At 51.5% G+C, this 18,627-nt stretch overlaps 8 protein-coding genes across 8 annotated transcripts; 5 read left to right on the top strand and 3 right to left on the bottom strand.

Moving 5' to 3' along the window:
* Window positions 1-136: 136 nt before the first annotated feature.
* On the top strand, window positions 137-1,741 carry CkaCkLH20_10181 (uncharacterized protein; the record flags this gene model as incomplete). The annotated part of the gene is made up of 1 exon (XM_038892895.1): window positions 137-1,741. One exon carries the CDS (start codon window positions 137-139, stop codon window positions 1,739-1,741), a length of 1,605 nt encoding a protein of 534 aa, XP_038741815.1.
* A 423-nt stretch (window positions 1,742-2,164) lies between these two features.
* On the bottom strand, window positions 2,165-3,573 carry CkaCkLH20_10182 (pectin lyase; the record flags this gene model as incomplete). The annotated part of the gene is made up of 5 exons (XM_038892896.1): window positions 2,165-2,491; window positions 2,556-2,787; window positions 2,861-2,988; window positions 3,040-3,364; window positions 3,434-3,573. The coding sequence occupies 5 exons, from the start codon at window positions 3,571-3,573 to the stop codon at window positions 2,165-2,167; spliced, it is 1,152 nt and encodes a 383-aa protein (XP_038741816.1).
* A 2,520-nt stretch (window positions 3,574-6,093) lies between these two features.
* Window positions 6,094-7,197, top strand: CkaCkLH20_10183 (uncharacterized protein; the record flags this gene model as incomplete). Its single annotated transcript, XM_038892897.1, has 1 exon — window positions 6,094-7,197. One exon carries the CDS (start codon window positions 6,094-6,096, stop codon window positions 7,195-7,197), a length of 1,104 nt encoding a protein of 367 aa, XP_038741817.1.
* Window positions 7,198-7,550: 353 nt separating this feature from the next.
* Window positions 7,551-7,902, bottom strand: CkaCkLH20_10184 (uncharacterized protein; the record flags this gene model as incomplete). Its single annotated transcript, XM_038892898.1, has 2 exons — window positions 7,551-7,727; window positions 7,798-7,902. 2 exons carry the CDS (start codon window positions 7,900-7,902, stop codon window positions 7,551-7,553), a joined length of 282 nt encoding a protein of 93 aa, XP_038741818.1.
* A 1,889-nt stretch (window positions 7,903-9,791) lies between these two features.
* On the top strand, window positions 9,792-11,192 carry CkaCkLH20_10185 (uncharacterized protein; the record flags this gene model as incomplete). The annotated part of the gene is made up of 1 exon (XM_038892899.1): window positions 9,792-11,192. The coding sequence occupies one exon, from the start codon at window positions 9,792-9,794 to the stop codon at window positions 11,190-11,192; it is 1,401 nt and encodes a 466-aa protein (XP_038741819.1).
* A 715-nt stretch (window positions 11,193-11,907) lies between these two features.
* Window positions 11,908-12,815, top strand: CkaCkLH20_10186 (uncharacterized protein; the record flags this gene model as incomplete). The annotated part of the gene is made up of 3 exons (XM_038892900.1): window positions 11,908-11,936; window positions 12,000-12,482; window positions 12,554-12,815. 3 exons carry the CDS (start codon window positions 11,908-11,910, stop codon window positions 12,813-12,815), a joined length of 774 nt encoding a protein of 257 aa, XP_038741820.1.
* Window positions 12,816-13,304: 489 nt separating this feature from the next.
* Window positions 13,305-13,844, bottom strand: CkaCkLH20_10187 (uncharacterized protein; the record flags this gene model as incomplete). Its single annotated transcript, XM_038892901.1, has 2 exons — window positions 13,305-13,679; window positions 13,761-13,844. The coding sequence occupies 2 exons, from the start codon at window positions 13,842-13,844 to the stop codon at window positions 13,305-13,307; spliced, it is 459 nt and encodes a 152-aa protein (XP_038741821.1).
* A 3,570-nt stretch (window positions 13,845-17,414) lies between these two features.
* CkaCkLH20_10188 (uncharacterized protein) lies at window positions 17,415-18,515 on the top strand (the record flags this gene model as incomplete). Its single annotated transcript, XM_038892902.1, has 1 exon — window positions 17,415-18,515. The coding sequence occupies one exon, from the start codon at window positions 17,415-17,417 to the stop codon at window positions 18,513-18,515; it is 1,101 nt and encodes a 366-aa protein (XP_038741822.1).
* Between the last annotated feature and the right edge of the window lie 112 nt (window positions 18,516-18,627).

Here is an 18,627-nt window from a genome sequence, read left to right on the forward strand (position 1 = left end):
CAGTAAGGTAAGTTGCTTATCGACACGGCATTTCACAACTCTCTTACAACTTACCTTGTTGGCTTAAAGTTTTTGTCTCCAGTAGCGCAAAAAGCCTGGATAAACGAAGCGGAGAAAGGAAGCTGGCCACATACAAATGTATCCTTTGCGGACGGCCCGAGGACTTAGTATATCGCGCGACTCAGACATCAACACCATCCACGTCGCCTCGGCTATCAACACCATCACAATCAACACCAATACCATCAATACCATCAATACCATCAATACCATCAATACCATCAATACCATCAATACCATCAATACCATCAATACCATCAATACCATCAAAATGACGCACAACCCCAGAGAGCCAGGGCTCAAATTGGAGTGCCTGCCACACGAGATCGTCCTTGAGATTGTCGACTGCCTACTCGCGAGCGATGAGTTCAATTCCTTCGAGGATGCAGAAATTTTCTACCCGGATGAGGACGGATGCTCAAGATCTGAAGAGGTCATCCACGACTGCTCTTTGCGCTTTGCCGGGGTGAAGGCCGCCACGAGATTCGGGTCAACTTGCAAGCGGCTTCATACCATTATAGACCCATACGTCATCCGTCACGATATCCAGAACCATGCCGCTTCATGTCTGCTTCTTCCAGCTAAGAGGGGATACGCGAGAGGTGTGGCCAAAGCCTTGGCGCATGGGGCGAATGTCGATGCCTTGGACTGCACCGTCTTTGACATTCTTTGCGACAACTTCTACGGCGACTGGCCACTCAGTCTCTACTGTTCTCCGACCAGACTGAACCTCAGCGCAATACATTGGGCCGCTTTCTTTGGCTACAGCGATATCGTGGCTTTGCTCCTACGGCACGGTGCTGACGTGCACAAGAGGGCTGACTTGGGTGTCTCGTACAGCAGCGGTTCTCACCATCCTTACCGTCCTGCTGGATATTCTCCACTCAGACCCGGTGACATTCAACGCGGGATGCTATCCCATACGCAGGATGAATACGAGCACATGAACAGCTTCGGATACGCAGCAACAACGAACAACGACCCGGATGACAACAGCGACTGGCATCCCACGAGTGTCGGGGCAAATCCTCTCTTCTACGCTCTCAAGGCTTGTACCAACGACGACACCCGGAAAGCATGGAGCCCTTGCAACGTGTGGTGGCAAGGCAATCACCCCATCGTTATAGGAGACGAGAGCGGCTGCCGCTTAGCCATAGTACAAATGCTGATCAAAGCTGGCGCTTCATTGACCACGCGTACGAAGGACGGGGTTCACGCTTTACATCAAGCGTGCGCATATCGGGATTTGGACATCGTTCAGCTCCTCCTTGAGCTGGGCGTGGATGTCAATATCACGGACGACAACGGCAACACCGCGCTTCATTACATGGCCATGAACACGCTTGACCAAGAACAATTCTGCCAGGGGTACCGTCGAATAAGCTACCCCCAAGGATCAGAAGGACGTATTCTAAGGCTTCTGCTCGATCACGGCATAGACCTCTACCGAATCAGCAACAAGGGCTTGACAGCGGTGAATCTCGGCCTCGATATTACCCACACGGTTCCCTTCACGGAGGCCTATCTGCCAGAGAACGACTGCGTGTGGTGTGGGGGCTTCCCGTTCCACATCAAGAATCACTGTGCTGGGCCATGTTACAAACGGTACCACGGCACGGCTGCTTCGAACCTGTTAGAAGTGGTTGATATGGGCTCGTTTGACACATCCGGGTGGAACTAGGTGGTCTTGAGGAAACTTCCAATCTTGAAGCGCGCAGAGCCGTTGTGAGACGGCAATGGACAGACTCAACGGCTAGTAGCGATGAGTAGCTTGGACACTCTGGAGCTCATTTTGCCTTACTATCTACGTATGCCAGGCCTTCCCATCAAAGAAAGGCATGATACTTCTAGTGAACCACCGGAGTCTTTCACTGTGGAGATACAGCCCAGCACTGTAGTGATAATTTGAATTAAGACTGTAGATCACGAATGATAATACCAATAGGAGGAGTGAAAACGCACACTTGGCTTAGCTATGCGCATGCGCGGTTTGTGTACGTGGAAGTCCAGTTATATACATGAAGAAGAAAGTTGATCCACAGATATGGGATGCAATGATCAAACTAGAAGATCCTGACGACGCGTGAAATCTCGAGTGATCTGTCTAGATCTTTCCAATACCGGCGCTTCCAGAGACTGTGCTCTTGACATTGCTTGCCTGGATGGGCTTGACCAGGGACGCCTTGACCTTAGCAAGGGCGGCCAGGCCAGCCGTGTTCTTCATGCTGGCGAACTTGCCGCTTCCAGAGAGGCTGTTAGCAACACAGCTGCGGCCGAGGCTGCTGGAGCAGGCGGCCAGCGAGGCAGCGTCGGGGGCGTTGAAGACGGTGTTGACCTTCTCCGCCTGGGCGGTCATCGGTTGGTTGACGTTCTCAAAGACGTTGCCCTCGATCAAGGCGGACGTGCCGGAGTAGATGTCAAAAGCGTGGCCCTGTATTGAGAAGTACAGGTTAGCCTCATGGATGCGGCGCAGATCATGTCGAGTCAATACTCACCTTCATGTTGGAGAAGAGGTTGTTGGTGGCCTGAACGGTGGTAGTCACGCCGTCCTGGCCCAGCTTCGGGGCGCGGCCGGAGAGAGTGTGCCAGTAGTTGCGATCAAGAGTGACCTGGTCGCCCTTGCCGATGAACATAACAGTCCAGTAGTGGTTGTTGTTGCAAGTCGCGGAGGTCGTAGTCGTGCCGTCGAATTCGGAGTTGGAGATGGTTAGGCGGTTGGCGTCGTAGCTGAAAGGCCCCGTTAGTTTTGAGGTTTCTCGTGATATGGGAATAGGTTGGCTGCGAGCGGTGGAACACTTACTGGGAAACAACAAACATGCGGCCGACCTTGCTGAACTTGCAGTGATCAACCCAGACGCCGTCATTGCCCTCGAGCTGAAGGGCATCGCCACCCCAGACGCTCTTGGGGTTGAGGTTGGTGATGTGGACCTGGACCTAGTTCAGCGAGGGTCATTTACGGAGTGAACGTGCATAGCTTACGTTCTGGATGATGACGTTCTTGGACGTCTTGGGCAGTTTGAGGCCCTTGCCCTGGATGACACCCTTGCTGCCAACTCCCACAATTGACTTGTTGCTGCCGACGGGCAGGTTAGTCGCGCCGGCCTTGTCGTACGTGATTTGGGCCGCGACCATGTCACTGCCGCCACAGCTGAGCGAGCCAATGTAGTCCTGGCCACCCTGAGCCATGGTGCAGGTCTTCTTGGTGCATCCTGCCTCAGTAGCGGAACCTTCCGATCCGACAAAGTTGAAAGTCTTGTCGATGAGAATGACGCGAGGAGTGCTGTCAGAGAGCCACGTGGCAAGCCTACGAACAGAAATTGAGCATTAGTTTCTAGAGGCGCGCAAGTTGGAATTCTTGGAGACTTCGACGTACTCTTTGATGTCCTTGGGGGCGGCGGGAGTAGCAGTGCCTCCGCCGGTAACGCCCTTGGCGAAACCGTAAGCTGTTCCCTTCACTTGCGCAGCAACGAGGGCCGGGGCCAGAGCCACCGAGAGAACGGAAAAGAAGTGCATGGTTGGAGATGATGATTTTGAAACGAATGTATGTATTAACGAAGGGGAACGAACGGAAAGCGCAAAAGCGTTGGGAGCTAGGACGGCGTCAAAGATTCATGCGCGCAGATCGTGAAGATTAAGTACAGACAGGCGCAACTCAAGTTGCAATTCAATCAACTCTTTCAGGAAGGGCTCGACATGGACTCAGGGGAGGTGACCAGGGATATCATGGTCAGGGGCTGATTGGAAAACTGGAGCATGGGTTCTCAACTCTAGATCGTCTCAATTAAGTCTAAACTGTCAATCGCAAAAAAGCGCCGTAATGTCAAGATTTACGCGGATACGGGTTGTCATAGAACCGGATTGCTCCGAAGTGTGTGCCGGGTTGATCCCTTCCACCCCAACTCAGCACGTTCTCTGAACCAGTTCGCCAGTTGGGTGGACGAGTCGGGACTAGCATGGCTTCCAGCCGTCGCTTTGCTGGTGGATTGCAATATGTAAGAAACCAACTAAATGAAAGGGAACAAACATGGCGCTGGTTTTGCAGGGGTCTGCCGCCCATTGATGGTAAGGACACTTACCGTACTAGGTAAATGTATCCAGTGACCACGAAAAGACTGCCATGTATGGAATAACCACGAGTACATGTACGGTTAGATGCTTCAATCGAGCATTTCTAACATGCAGAAACGTTCCAGACCTCTATCTAGAGACACGGTCTGCGGTGGTCCCCTTGAACGTCATTTATCCCCGGAGTATGTACGCTTGATCCAACCCCCGCAGTAGTCAGATCGAGAGCTCAATGGCAGTCGCAGGTATTCAATGGTTAATTGCCGCTGTCGTCCACAGTGAACCATGAAATGACCGTCATACCTCATAAAGAGAAACTTGTGGTCATACCCCAATCTCTGTGTGGTATCGGAACGGAACTGATGTCAAGTCGGCTCATCGCTTGTTCTAGGCTCCTTGTTTTACTGTGTCGGATGCCAGGTTATTCACCACCTTAACAGCTGAAGCGGGTTTGTTGCGGTTGTCTACGTATCATCACTGAATGAGTACTAGACTTTTTGTTTTGATTTGACGTACATATAGCATCTTTGTCACTCAAAATACTCTACAACGGATTTCGATTGCCTGCGCTCACCGAAACAACAATTCTGAGAGATGCTGGCAAGTCGATGTCCGAATTTGACTGGGGTGAGCGCCACATGGTGTTGATGTCTAGAACCTCTCACGGAGCCATCCGGCGTCAACTAAGTTGGACCACGGGATTGGATGCTCCGTGTATGGATAAAGCTATGCGAAGCATTGGTTCTATGGAGACCATGGGCCAAGAAGGTCAATAAGTTCCTTGTCTCATATGCGTGTGGTACGATTGAGAATCTCAAGACCGAAAAGAAACATTGCATGGCGACGGAAACTGTGAAAAGTCTGCCTTAATTCCAAGACAAGAACGGAGAGTAGTTGGCCGTTCCGGGAAGAGTTACGTACGTGTTGAGAATGTTCACACAGGTTGTGTATGCATGTAATTAAAACGCTTTATGACATTTTTAGGTGGTGTTCTTCGGGAACGAATCCGGAATGCAACTCGTCGACGATCATATGATAAAGTACCGGTGCCGGGGGTCTAGTTGGTTCAAGTTCCATGAGTTGAAGAATAGCCTGGTCCCTGAACTCTCCGCAATCTGCAAAATTCCCATAGTAGAAATTGAGAGCTGAACGAAAATCACAATGTTCGGGAAAACTAAGATGCGCGAGCTGTGTCTTTGATACATTTCGTTCACGTTACAGGTTTAAAGGCTTGTAGTTGATGATTAAATTCTCTTAAACGTACTTCTAGAAAGTTAATAAACACAATCTTTGAGTTCGTTGCCTATAATTTGACAGAGTTCAAATCGTATGCTGCGTTGATACATGTGTTCTATTGTCACGTTGCCGTTCCTATGTGTTTACCTCTACCAACTAAAGCAAGGATGTCTGTGTAATCGTCTTAATTATCGTAAAATTGCAATTTCACTCTACTACAGGATCTCTTAAAACTGACGAAATTTTCAGTTCATTCGAAGCCCGGGCCCGTTGCCGTCGGTCCAGGCGACGGCAAGTTTGCCGACACCGGTGCCCCGCCCAACTTTTCCGCGGAGGTATTCGGAGCCACCATGAATTGGTTTACGGCGGATGAGTGATGCAAAACCTGTACAATAGTAATAACGAGAACCATGTGGATTTGCTCCTGGACAATGATCTCATGTAGACCAAAGTTCTTGAGTGAGATGCGGAAAAGCGCGGGAAGAAGTACATCAGCGGAAGTCGGAGCACCCCGATATTCAGCAATTGGCCGACCCCGCTCCGGCAATCTACCCCACACCGGCTGCAGTCCGATGATAGGAGCCCATCGATTCGGATTAGGTAACTCGGACTCAAGCTTATCCAACACAACTTCGTCCGAAGCGTATGTTAACTGACCTCTCATCATCAACCGAACGAAAATATTCTGCTACTGATTTTCTCGTGGTCGCGATCTGTCACTTTCGCCTCAACATGTACTCTCCAAAGGTTGGCGACAGGCTGGATAGCCTCGACACGCCCTCCATGATCGTCAATCTCGACCTGATGGAAGCCAACATCAAGAAGCTGATGGATGCTCTCCTTCCGACTGGTCGCAACATTCGCCCCCATCTCAAAACCACCAAGAGCGCCGTCCTAGCCCACAAGCTGGTCGCCGCGGGCGCCAAAGGTTGCTGCGTGGCCAAGGTTTCAGAGGCCGAGGCCATCATTGCGGCCGGCTTCGACGATATCCTCATCACGTGTGAGATCATTGGAGCACCCAAAGTGCGAAGACTGGTCGAACTGTTTTCAAAGCACAAGAGCATTAGGATCGTGGTGGACAGCGAAGTTGGCGCCACGGCCATCGATGACGCTCTCGAGCAGGCTGGTGTATCAGAGCCTATCTCGGTTTTGATCGATTTGGATGTCGGATTGCATCGCACCGGAGTTTCCCCCGGAGAACCAGCTTTAGCACTTGCAAAGCACGTCAGCGGTCTGAAGCATCTGCGGTTGATCGGCGTTCAAGGATACGAAGGTCACTTGCAACATCTACACGACAGAGAAAGCCGCAAGACGCAGTGCCTCGAATCCATGAAGACGCTGACCGATACCGCCACAGCTCTCAAGAAAGAGGGCTACGATATCCAGGTTGTCACAACTGGTGGTACGGGTACCGCCGAATTCTGCGCTACTGTTCCCGGTGTTACGGAGCTGCAGCCAGGATCCTTCATCTTCATGGATACTGACTACCGAAATGCCGTGGGGACGTTCTACTCGCACAGTCTGACATTGCTTGCAACTGTTTTGAGCAAACAGGGCGAGCGACAAGTCACGATAGACACTGGGCTCAAGTCTTTGACGACAGACAGCGGACTGGCGGAGTGCAAGGATCAGAGGTACAAGCATGAGAACTTGGGCGACGAGCATGGGAGCTTGAAGTGGGAAGAGGGCACGCCAGATCTCAAGATCGGAGACAGAGTTGAGATGGTCCCCAGCCACATCGACCCGACGGTCAACCTCCACGAGGTTTACTATGCCTATCGTAATGGTATTGTTGAAGAGATCTGGCCCGTCGACTCAAGAGGCAAGGTTCAGTGATCAAGTTTTTTGTTCATAGTCGAATTCAATCTCGATTCCAAAGAATGCCATTGAACGATGACATCAAATCTGACTTATACACCTGGCAAATGAGCTGTGCCAATCCACAATCAACAGACAACAAGTTTCACTTTCTCTATCTACGTGAAAAACCTGCATGCTTATACATCACGTAGTTTGAGTGCTAGAAATGAGACAACCCCAATGGATTAACATTTAGAATCATCATTGTATCCCTTCTAGCACACATTAACCCAACCATACTCCTTCTTAGCATTGTGCCATTGATTCATTCCGCCGAGGTAAACCTGCTCATCATGACGACTTGAGCAGGACTAGTCATCTCCTTAAACTCAGGCCGCCTTAGGGCGAACGGGGCAAGTAGGGGCGTCCTTGGAGTTGATGCAGTCGCGACGAATGAGCTTGGCGCCAAGGTAGATGTCGTCGCACTCGCAGTTGTGGCACGCGTGCCAGTAGCAAGCGTTGTTGTCGTAGTAGCAGGCAAGACCGTCCTCCAAGAGACACAGTTTCTGTTTGAAAGTGTTAGTCAGAATGTCAATTCATCTCGGTATACAAGAGAGTAAGTGCGTTCCAACTTACACCGCGGGCAAAGAGCTTAGCAGCTTCGTTGGAAGGAGACTCGAGGGGAGCAGCGAATGCGGCGGAGATAGAGGCAACGGCCCAGAAGATGACTGAAGACTTCATTTTGAATAAGGAGAGCGAGTGTAGATATTAAAGAGTGTGATTTGGCTTCGTGCTGAAGATTACTAAAGGAGTGATGATTGAGTTGGTTGAGCTGATGTTAATGTGGAGGATTGTGGTGAAGAATATCTCCCTCTTTATACGCCTCAGACACATCCCCTCTCCTAAGTACGATGTTTTGTTTATCCACGTTTTTACCATTCTTCCGTATTTTGCGCTCGCTTGCTCAGCATTCCGCGTCTACGAAGAAGTTTTGGGAGCTTTGGGAAGTCATCTCCGGCCGGGACAGAGAAGCAGACGTCAACACAGCTCGGTAAAGGCGCGGCTATGCTGTGCTCGAGCATCATCCCCGCAATCGTCAGCCCAGCAAGTAGCCAAGCTTTGCTCTAAAAATGTTTATTGCATTGGCTGCAAGCCCTTGGAAGGTCCCATCCGCAATCAAGATCCGAACGGCGTCACATCCGGAGCCATCGTGACAACTCAGCTCATAGTGGATGATGTGTAGAAGTGTCAATGCGTTCCGGGTCGGTTCTCCCACATTCCTGTGATCGGGACAAGCTCACTGTCTAAGAGTAAGCCTAAAATAACATCATTGTGGAACTGCGGGATGGCGCATGAGTCGCCGCCCCTTGAAGCCCAATTATGGGGAGGGACATAAGCTGCGCAACGTTCATTGTATTTGAAGGCTTAGGGATCTGTGTGCTGCAAACACAATGAAAGTAGGGAAAGTATTGTTCATCTAGTAATGTTGCACCGGTTGAAAACAAAAGCTCAGGTGTCTCTGGGAGGTAGACTCAAAAAGGGTCAATACCAAAGCCGGCATCATGTTGGTTCGGGGGTCGGAATACCCCCACATCCGCATCGTCGGGTCTCCCCCTTTACAACGCTGATCCAAATCTCGGGACAGGTCCACAAGCACTTTGAGTTGTGATGCATATGAAGCATACATGGAAGTTGCCAGAGCCGCAAAGTCCAGGGGTATGCTTACATCGGATGAACATGCCGTTACTGTCTCCTTCCCGGCAAGCTTCGCCCCGGGTTCCTGTCCAACGACTTCACTGCCGGATTAAGGCCTTGTCTCTGGAACAGTCAACATCAATCCCACTTACATTACGGTTCGCTTGAGTGCTGCTTCCGGCTACCGCCACATCTCGGAAAGTTGGCGGGTCTTGTGCTACTTGCTACAGCAAACCCCATTATTGATGTTGAAGAACTTATGGCGGTAGACTTTCTGGTTCTCCCGAGGAACCGGAAAGAGGGACTCTCTCGGAATGACAGAGTTAAATGAAAGAGAGACACGACTACAGAAAACATTGGTGTACTAAACAATATCCTTTCGTCCGAGAGGCGCCTGGGAACCCAAAAACATTGAATGCCCAGCCTCGGCATCTGTGTTCTCTCCACTGGCATTTTAATTTGTAAATCGAGGCGTTCACACAAGGTCTGTTCATTCTGCCTAATACACGTCGATGTGTGTCTCGGGAGACATTGAACCAAACTTCAGGACACCAAAAGGGCGAAACAAATCTGGTAGGAACAGAGCTAATGATAAGCCTTCCTCGAAATGGAAGGCTGCGAGTGAGGCCCTGAGATTAGCCTGAAATGGTGTTTTCCCGGGACGCCACGAGGTCGTCTGCATGCAACCCACCAAGACGAATTGACAAGCAAGCCGACGATAGACTCCGCTCAAAGTCCCAAAGAGGTCTGCTTCAAGCTCAATTTGATATGGCTTGATCCAGAACTTTGGCTCCGTTCTCTTTACGAGCAAGTCGCGATAGTTCTCAAAATGCCAAGCAATTCTATTTATAAGAGAGTTCGTTGCAGTACAATAACTGTCAAACTACTGGCATCATCAGCAATCTTTCAAAGCTCTCATGTAAGAATCTTCCAATATGAAGCTCGTCTATGTTGTAGCTGCAAGCGTCAGCTTCTGTGAATACGCGTACGGGCAACAAGCTGCTTGGGCTCAATGCGGCGGCATCGGACACAGCGGCGGAACCACTTGCATCTCCGGGTATTATTGCCGATACCAGAACGATTGGTATTCGCAATGTGTCCCAGGAAGCGCGCCAGGAACCACCTCCCAAACACCGCCACAGTCTTCGACGACTCTCCAAACATCGATAACCATTCCCGGCGGAAGCCCCATCACCAGTACTGCCACGGCACCGGGAGGTGGTAACACGGCCTGTCCTGCTCTACCCAATGGACTTGGGACGTCTAGCTCCGTGCTTCCTGACCCTTTCACATTCCAAAATGGCGCCAAAGTCGCATCGAAGGCAGACTGGTCTTGTCGCCAGGCTGAGATCAGTTCCCAGCTTCAGCGTCTCGAGCTTGGAACTTTGCCCCCCAAGCCTCAGTCCCTCACTGCTTCTTACTCTGGCAACAAGCTCACCATCAACATCTCCGACGGCGGCAAGTCGATCTCTTTTGCCGTCACGATCTCAAAGCCGAGTGGCAATAGCGTCCCGGCCATCATCGCATATGGAGCCGCGAGCATCCCCGTTCCTTCCAACGTCGGAACCATTACATTCAACAACGATGAGATTGCTCAACAACAAGGAGGCGGGTCTCGAGGGAAGGGGAAGTTCTACGACCTATATGGAAGCGGACACAGCGCCGGTGCCCTAATGGCGTGGGCTTGGGCAGTCTCCCGCATCATTGATGCCCTCGAACTCACACCGTCCGTGGGAATCGACCTATCTCGTCTGGGAGTGACGGGATGCTCTCGCAACGGGAAAGGAGCTTTCGTCGCCGGCGCCTTTGATTCACGCATTGCCCTCACTCTACCCCAGGAATCTGGAGCCGGCGGTGCCGGATGTTGGCGTATCGCTGACTGGCAAAACCGCAACGGCTTCAGCGTACAAGATGCCAAGCAGATCGTCACCGAGAATCCGTGGTTCAGCCCAAACTTCAATCAGTACACAAGCAACGTCAACCAGCTGCCTTTCGACCACCACATGCTTGCGGGCTTGATTGCACCAAGGCCAATTTACATCATGGAGAACCCGGACTATGAGTGGCTCGGTACGATGAGCACGTACGGCTGCATGGGAGGCGCCAGGAAGCAGTGGCAGGCGTTGGGTTCTCTCGATACCTTTGGCTATAGCCAGGTCGGCGGCCATGCGCACTGCAGCTTCCCAAGCTCCCAGCAGGCTGAACTATCTGCTTTCATCAACAAGTTCCTTTTGAAGACTTCTGGGGGGTCGACGAGTATCTACAGAACGGACCAGACGTACAACAACTTCAATGTTGATAGCTGGTCGCCGTGGTCGGTGCCGACGCTGTCTTGAACAGAAACCAGCTTGAACCTGAAGGATAAGTGCAGGTCCACCTGGCTCAGAATGTTTGCGGAATACAGATAGGTTTGAAGATACCTTATTCTTTGACATTCTCGTTTCTATGATGCCCCTTCTATCTGTCAGATTCCATGGCGTTGTGATATTTTCGGCCTCCATGAGACACAAGTTGTTTTCTGCATGAGAGAGATGCAAAGATCTCTCTCCGCGTCATGTTTCTGATGTGAGCCCGGTAAAGCTCCCAGCTTTACATTGCAGCAATGTTCGTGAACTACTAGTGCTGATCGGTGGACAATTCCTTGCGCTGACGCTCGCAACAAAGCCACTGTTTTGTAATGGAACAACCCCGTTCTCCCGTGCTGGCCGCGCGCTTCGAACCCTGTCTTTGGTTGGGAACTTTTGTCAGATAATGCGACGTGTCGCGATGATTACGCGAATTTTGGACCTATGAAGGTATGTGAAGTCTGCCCCAAACTGTTGGCCTGCGTCGCTCGCTGCATAAGCGCTGAGATCAGCCGTCAGACTGTGGATATGGAGCCGGTCGCGTGGAAATCCTACGAGTAAACAGGTGCGCGAGAATTTCGATGATGTGAAGGGTTCCAGTAGTATATATAATCGCAATCTTCGAGCACGGAATACCAAGTTCAAATCGCGTAATCCACAGGAAGTCTCAACTCAGTGATTATGTCGAGATACATTGATCGTCAACCTGTCCACCCAAATCCTCGGGAGAAGAAGGTAAGAGACCATCATCCCCGCACAAGTAAACGATATCATTGGAGTCTGGCTCTGACTTTTCAGCAATGGGACCTTTGGGTTCTACAATGCCCTCAAAATCCTCGGTTACAAGCCATACCACCAGGCCGAGGTATTCGCGAATGGCGCCCACCACGCCCGCATGATGGACGATGCAGTCCATGCATGCAACTTTGGCAGAGGCAAGCCCTTCAACCGACAGGACTTTGACAAATGGCTCGGAGACTACGACAGCATCACCGACATCCCCGCCTGGTTCCTCCGCGACCTGGTCGCGGCCTACCCAGACGCAAAGTTCGTCCTGATCGAGCGGGACCCCGAGGCCTGGAGAAAGTCAATAGCCAAGACATTCCTACCATTTGGCGAGTTCCTCGCATCGCCTGCCATGCGTCTCGTCAGCCTAGTAGACCCGTACACCTGCCATATCAGCAGACTTGGCGAAGGCTTTGGTCGGGTGCTGTACGGGGGATACACGGGCCCTGATAAGGACAAGGCTCTGATGGAGGCCGTGAAAGTCTACAACAACCAGTGAGTTTTCTCTGTCGTTCGCGCGCGCGGACATGTTTGTAGGGAGCGTAAAGTTAATGGGGACCACATAGCAACAAAACCGCCAAGGAGCTCGTTCCTCCCGAGAAGCTTCTTGTGATTAGACTCGAGGACGGCCTTGGATGGGAGAAGATCTGTCAATTTCTCGGACACGAGGTCCCGGATGTCCCCTACCCAAGAGTTAATGATGCGGAAGGGTTCCAGAAGTTGGTCATGGATGACTTTTTCAAGGCCTGGACTAAGACTGCGTTGAAGCTGGCAAGCTTGGTCGTTCCCCTCATTGGAGCATCGGTTTGGTACGCAAGACAAAGATAAACCACTCTTGATACATATCCTTTGTTTGAAAGAAGATATATTCCCTAACAACCAAAGTTTCTGTTGTTCGGAATACCTAGACCCCAGCGGATTGTGCTGTACAATTGTGGCTCGTCTCTAAAAACACTGCGAATCAAGCAGCGCCCAAATTCTATAGCACATGCAAGCCACCTGTGCGATTGCACCAAGCGGATGATGTGCTCCAAGCCAATATGCTCTAGGCGCCTCAGTATCATCAGTGATACTCTGCTGCCCCCAACGCAGTCAAACGCTGTATCTATTCATAAGCTTTGCGACATCCCTCAATGCTGGGGCGAACTGTTTCCAAGCCTGACAGAAGCCAACGTCAAAGCGCTCCCAAATCAATAACACGCTCCTGCCGTAAAAGAACACCTGCTACACTGCGAAGAACGTCGACGTTTTGTCTGCAAATCATTGCCTGTCGGGCGTCAGCGTGGTTGTTGCGTCTGATAATGTCAGGGCACTCACTCACTGGCGACCAGACTTGAAAGTTACCGTCACCTCCTTCTCGTCCTTGAGCAAGCGAATCTCATTCGTCAAGTGATGGACCTGGCTGGTGGTCGCTGCGAGACTCTGACCAATGCCCTGGATGGTGTCGTGATGGCTGTCAAGTCTCGAGCAGGCGTTTCCGAGCTTCGTGCCCATGGGCGTCTCTTGGTTCTCTAGGTCGCGAGACTTTCGGGTCTCGGCTAGGAGCAAGTCGAGTTTCCAGTTGATCTCGGAAATGCTGTGGTCGATCTCGACGCGCCATTTTAGAAGCTCGTCAACCTTGTCCCCCGCCTTGGACGCATTCTTGTCGCTTTCGGTAGACTTCTTCATGTCTGACCACTGAATATTACTCATCTGTGTCGCAACGTTTCTCAGTTAGAGCGCGTCGGGAGCCGAGATAGAAGGCTTCTCCCGTGAGACAGAGACGCCACGAACCTTTGGAAGTTCTCCAGGCGTCTTTGGCCACTCAATGATGGGACCGTCGCGGGCTTTCTTCTCATTGGCAACTTTGCGGTCCATAGCTGCCTTCGGATTTGGCTCTGAATCAGCCTGCGGGCAGTCTAGTTGAAATCTTGGTAGGGTATGATTATGCCCAATGATAACTGGCAGCTGATAAAGTTACAGTACTAGGTGCTGTCAATTCGCAACAGTAAGGGGATGAGCGCGAGTGTCGTGGAAAACGCCAAAAGCGGATCTGTGGTTGTTCTGAGGAAGTTGTCAGAGTACAAATTACTTCGGGCTACCTGAAAGGGAAGGCGCGGTGGTCGGTGACTGTTGATGCCTCACTTTCGGACTCATATTGGACTCAGGCCTCGTTTTCTCGTCACAACAAAGCAGACAAATATTTGTTAAAATTGTAGCACCTGCGTGCGACTCTAATACATACAGCATTTGGTACAATCGGATACTATGAGAAAAAACATAGTCAGCCCGACATTTACAACACCCACTGCTCGTGGACTGAAGCTCACGATGTCAAGCTTCTACTTCAATGTCCCACTGTCCGACTTTACTCCCAAGAGGAGTATTAAACATCAGATGACAAGCGGCAAGTTCCTGATTCAAAACGGGAAGGCAGACACGGGAAGCATCTTCACTTCAACCGTTTATCCTCTTTGAAAGTTTGAGCTGTTCCGCTGCCGCCATGAAAGTCGGGTCCGTCCTGTGACTTGTGTGCCCGGCCGATTTGGGATAATGTTTGCGATTGTCTTAGTGTCGATACGACTATTCGAATAATGGATGAGTTGATCGCTTATTTCTGCCGACGGAGATGATATTATCGTCCCGCACATATAGAGCCCCTCTTATCAGTTGATGTAAGTTAAGCCTCACCAACTCGCAACTTGCCGAATTCCGTCGTTCGCCCTGTAATTCATGGTATTCAACCGCTCTGCCGTAGACTGTAAGTTTGGAGGGTATTCCGAGTCAAGCCCAAATCTCTGGACTTGACAGACACTTGTCAAGTAACCGTCTGAAATGCGTCCTGTTTACTCATGCGCACATACAAAGTTGACTTTTACAGCCGAACGTTATTCCCTCAACGCTCAATGCGCGGGGAGACCACCCCGCCCCAGCATCAGAGAAACCTTGACGTCCAGAGCAGCAGAGTCCACCTCGCCAGATGATTGGGAAACTCAACGGCCCGCCCTGCCAACTAGTCTCTCGGGAAGACCTCTCCCTGAATGTAAATCGAGACCAGCGAATAATCTTACCCAATAATCTTAACAACCAAGCTTCTTTTCTTAATTCCCTAGCGTCGAAGACAGTCTGTCTAGCTGCCGGAGGCTTGTTTGGATATCAGCATTGAACAGACGATAGCATCCAGTCGCTCCCCTCTGCTCGCGACGGCTCGTGAACTCAACTGCTGTGCAATCGCGATGACATAGACTTTTGCATTGATCAGCGATGACCCTTGCCCCGGTCAAAGGGTTCCTGAGTGACCCCAGTCAAGCAGGTCACTGACAACCAAAAAGCCGGATTTCTGACCGACTACGCCATATCTTGAAGTGTCTTTGGTCTCAACCTTTACCTAGACAACCTTGTCCCTCCAAGCCTTGAGGCGAAGCTCTTTACCTCGTTGTGGATGCCAAGGCTGTCTCCCCGTCTTGGCTGTGTCCTTGGCGGCGTGAGATGAGCTGCTGAGTGTGTATCACGAACACTCCTTCCAAGGCCTCAGATCAAGCATTGCGAACAGGTCTTGGTCGGTGCTTGGCGGCGCTTGGCGCTTGAGGCTGGGCTGCTATAAATAATGCTCAAAGCGCAGATCTCCCAGGAGATAGTCGCCTCTGTATTCCAGAAAGAAGGCGTCGTTAGCCTCTTCGAGTGACAGACTCGTACAAGACCGTACTACGGCATAAAAACTGCCGTCCCTGACCTCGTTCTCGTCAACATTTGCATTTTCTGATCGACCGGAGCCGAGATGAGAGAGTTGCCCCTGACCGTTTAGGCTGCTCTCCGTCGGCGCCGGTTAGCCAGCGTTCCTCCCTTCGCGGATGTGGCCGAAGGGGTGATTTGTTGACGGAACATCAGACTCAGAAACTTGCGAGCAAGAGAATTCATCAGCGCCCGCCCTTTGCATGAGTCGGGGGATACTCCAAAAGACTCTGTTCAAAGCACAACCCCGACTTCGTTCCGTGCGCGCGCGCGCCGGCTGTGTTGGCCGATGGTCTGGGCAAGGATCCGTGTGGAGGGTGGCTAAAAAGTCCGAACCCAAAACAAATCATAAGAAGTACCACTATGGCTTGTTCTAGCGTGAAAGGAACATTTTATTGGTAGCAAGGCAGGGTATCCCCTTGGATGTGGCGGCTTGCGCTGCTCCGGTGGGCGTAGATTGGAGGCTCTACGCGAGCCTCCGTTCACGAGAGCGAAGTTATTGAGGGCATAGAAAAGTCAAAGTTGCGGAAACTTCGGATAAGGAGGGCGTGTTGTTTGGATGACGCGAATCTCGAGGCGAACACTAACATTCGGCGGTCAATCAGTCGCTGCCTCATTGTGAGGAGTCAAAATTGCGCCAGTTGTTGAATCTTTGATGGTGATCAATCACATATCAACTGGGTCTGTTGATATCGCATCTCGAGTCGATCCGGCGATCTGGGAAAGCGAGTGATTTTGTCCTTGTTTTCCTTCTATTCCTGCAAGGGGCTACGGACACTAGGCCGCCGCTGCAACACAAAACGGCGTAGTGCCGGCAGAAGACCGCCCGCGCGCGGACAGGCTGGAGGGTTAGCTTCTTAACAGAACAACTATGGCTTAATGTGATCTAGTCTGTTTTTTCCGTTAGGCTGCTAAATGGAAGGGTCTAGTGTGTGGTTACATACCATGCGGTTCCTTGAACGGGAGCTTGGCCTGGGAACTCTCTTTAGCCTTGGTGCGACCAACATGGCCTGACATCACGGACCAGGGACACATACGACGCAGGGGACAAGTATGCAGTTGGAGAGATATTGTCATTCAAGAGGGGGTCCAAGGTTTGTTTCAACCCCAGACTGAGTTCGCCGCTGGCGGCCAATCCCAGTCATGGGCCCTCCGCCTTCAGCCTTGGTCCTAAACTTCTGGACGACAGCAATGCGCGTCTCAGAAGAGCAGCTGATGGAGGTCGGGCTTCCCTTGGGCAGACAAGGGGAGAAGGGGGCAAGTACAGCCCGCCAGACGGACGCGGGGACGTACGTCGTCTGAAGTCTCTGCCCGTGCATGCCGAGAGCGACATGGTGATCAAGTGTTCAGGTGTCCCATCGCGTTGAACCAACACACTCTACTGAGTGAACCTTTGTCTGCCCATACGGCCTCTCCCCCGTATGTCGTCTGTTCCCTCCCATACGCACGCACTGAAACGATGGACGCTATCATTTATGCTCAGGCCACCGAAGGGGTTGGGCTTGCAGGCACGGGTGCGAAGCTAGAAGCCCGACTAGGGACCATGACGTTCCGGCGAAGCACTTGGAAGTCGTAAATAAGGGCCATGTCTCCCTCGTCTTTCCGCGTTGAGTCGGTTGACAGATCCGATCGGTCATCTCACAACATCGAGACCGTGCCAAGAGAAAAAGGATGGATTAAGGGTATCTCAGTTCGGCATCATCATACTCAGTCAACATGAACGCCTTCAACCCTCGAAGGGTGTCCTATCTGAGGGCGCCGGGTCCGTCACGTCGTTCAGCTGTATCACCGTACCCTTCACTCAGCTCTATCGGATATCCGCCATCAGAGAGATCGGCCGACGAGCGATTTGCGTCTGCCGTTTGGCACCGCACCTTCAACCATATTGACTACGCTGCGTACAAAGCAGCCTGCGACGCGGAAAGGGCAGCGAAGCCCGAAAGAGATCCGGATGTATTCTCAGTATCTTCGTCATCGGCCCGGAGCGGATTTAGCAGAATCGGCGCCATGCTCACAATTTACCCATACCGCGACATGGGATGGCTCGCAACAATGGTCTTCATATCAGGCGGCATCTGCTTTTGCCTAAACGGCATCTTCTCCCTCATACCTCTTCTCAGCCCCAAGTTGAACTTCGCTGGGCAAGATACCGGAATCCAAACGACATACACCTTGGGAGGCGCACTATTCGCCCTCAGTGGCCTGATGGGTCTGCTAGCTGCCTTCAACGTCGACCGTGGCCTACTGGATCCGAAGAAAGACGCACCTGACGCTTACAAGCCTGCTCTTCTGGGCAGCGAAGAATGGGTTTGGTGGGCCAACTGGTACGAACTACGAACCATTTACTTGCCGAGTCTGGCTTTCCGAGCCGGCATCTTACAGTTCTTCGCCGGCGCTTCGTTCACCGTGTCAGCCGTCGCTGGCATTCCGGGTGTCCTCGATCTATCTCACCCAAGCGCCTCTATCATATTTGTTACCTCACCACAACTCATCGGCGGCGGTGTTTTCGTGATCGCTGGCCTCTTGATGATATACTTGTCTCAAGACAAGTGGTATATCCCGAAAATTATCGACGCTAGTTGGCAGAATGGTCTCTGGAACTTGGTTGGCGCTGGCTCTTTTCTGGCCGTCGGTGTCGTCACGCTTCTCGAGAAGACAGCGGCTGTGGCGATTGCGGCGTTGTTCCTGACCGGTGGCTTGGGATTTCTCATGGCTGCTCTGATTCAGTGGTACATTATTATGGAGTTTTACCCGACCGATCCGTATACGGAGGATTCTGCGACAGCTGCAGAGATTCCTTCGCAGTCGATCTATTAACGAAGTTATGATTTGGGTATGGGAATGGGATTATATGAGAAAGAGACAGACTTAGACACCGACTCAGATTATTTAATTTACGATGTTATGACCTTCACCTGTTGATCCACAA

This window comes from Colletotrichum karsti (assembly GCF_011947395.1).
Source record: "Colletotrichum karsti strain CkLH20 chromosome Unknown Scaffold38, whole genome shotgun sequence".
NCBI classification, from domain to species: Eukaryota; Fungi; Ascomycota; class Sordariomycetes; order Glomerellales; family Glomerellaceae; genus Colletotrichum; species Colletotrichum karsti.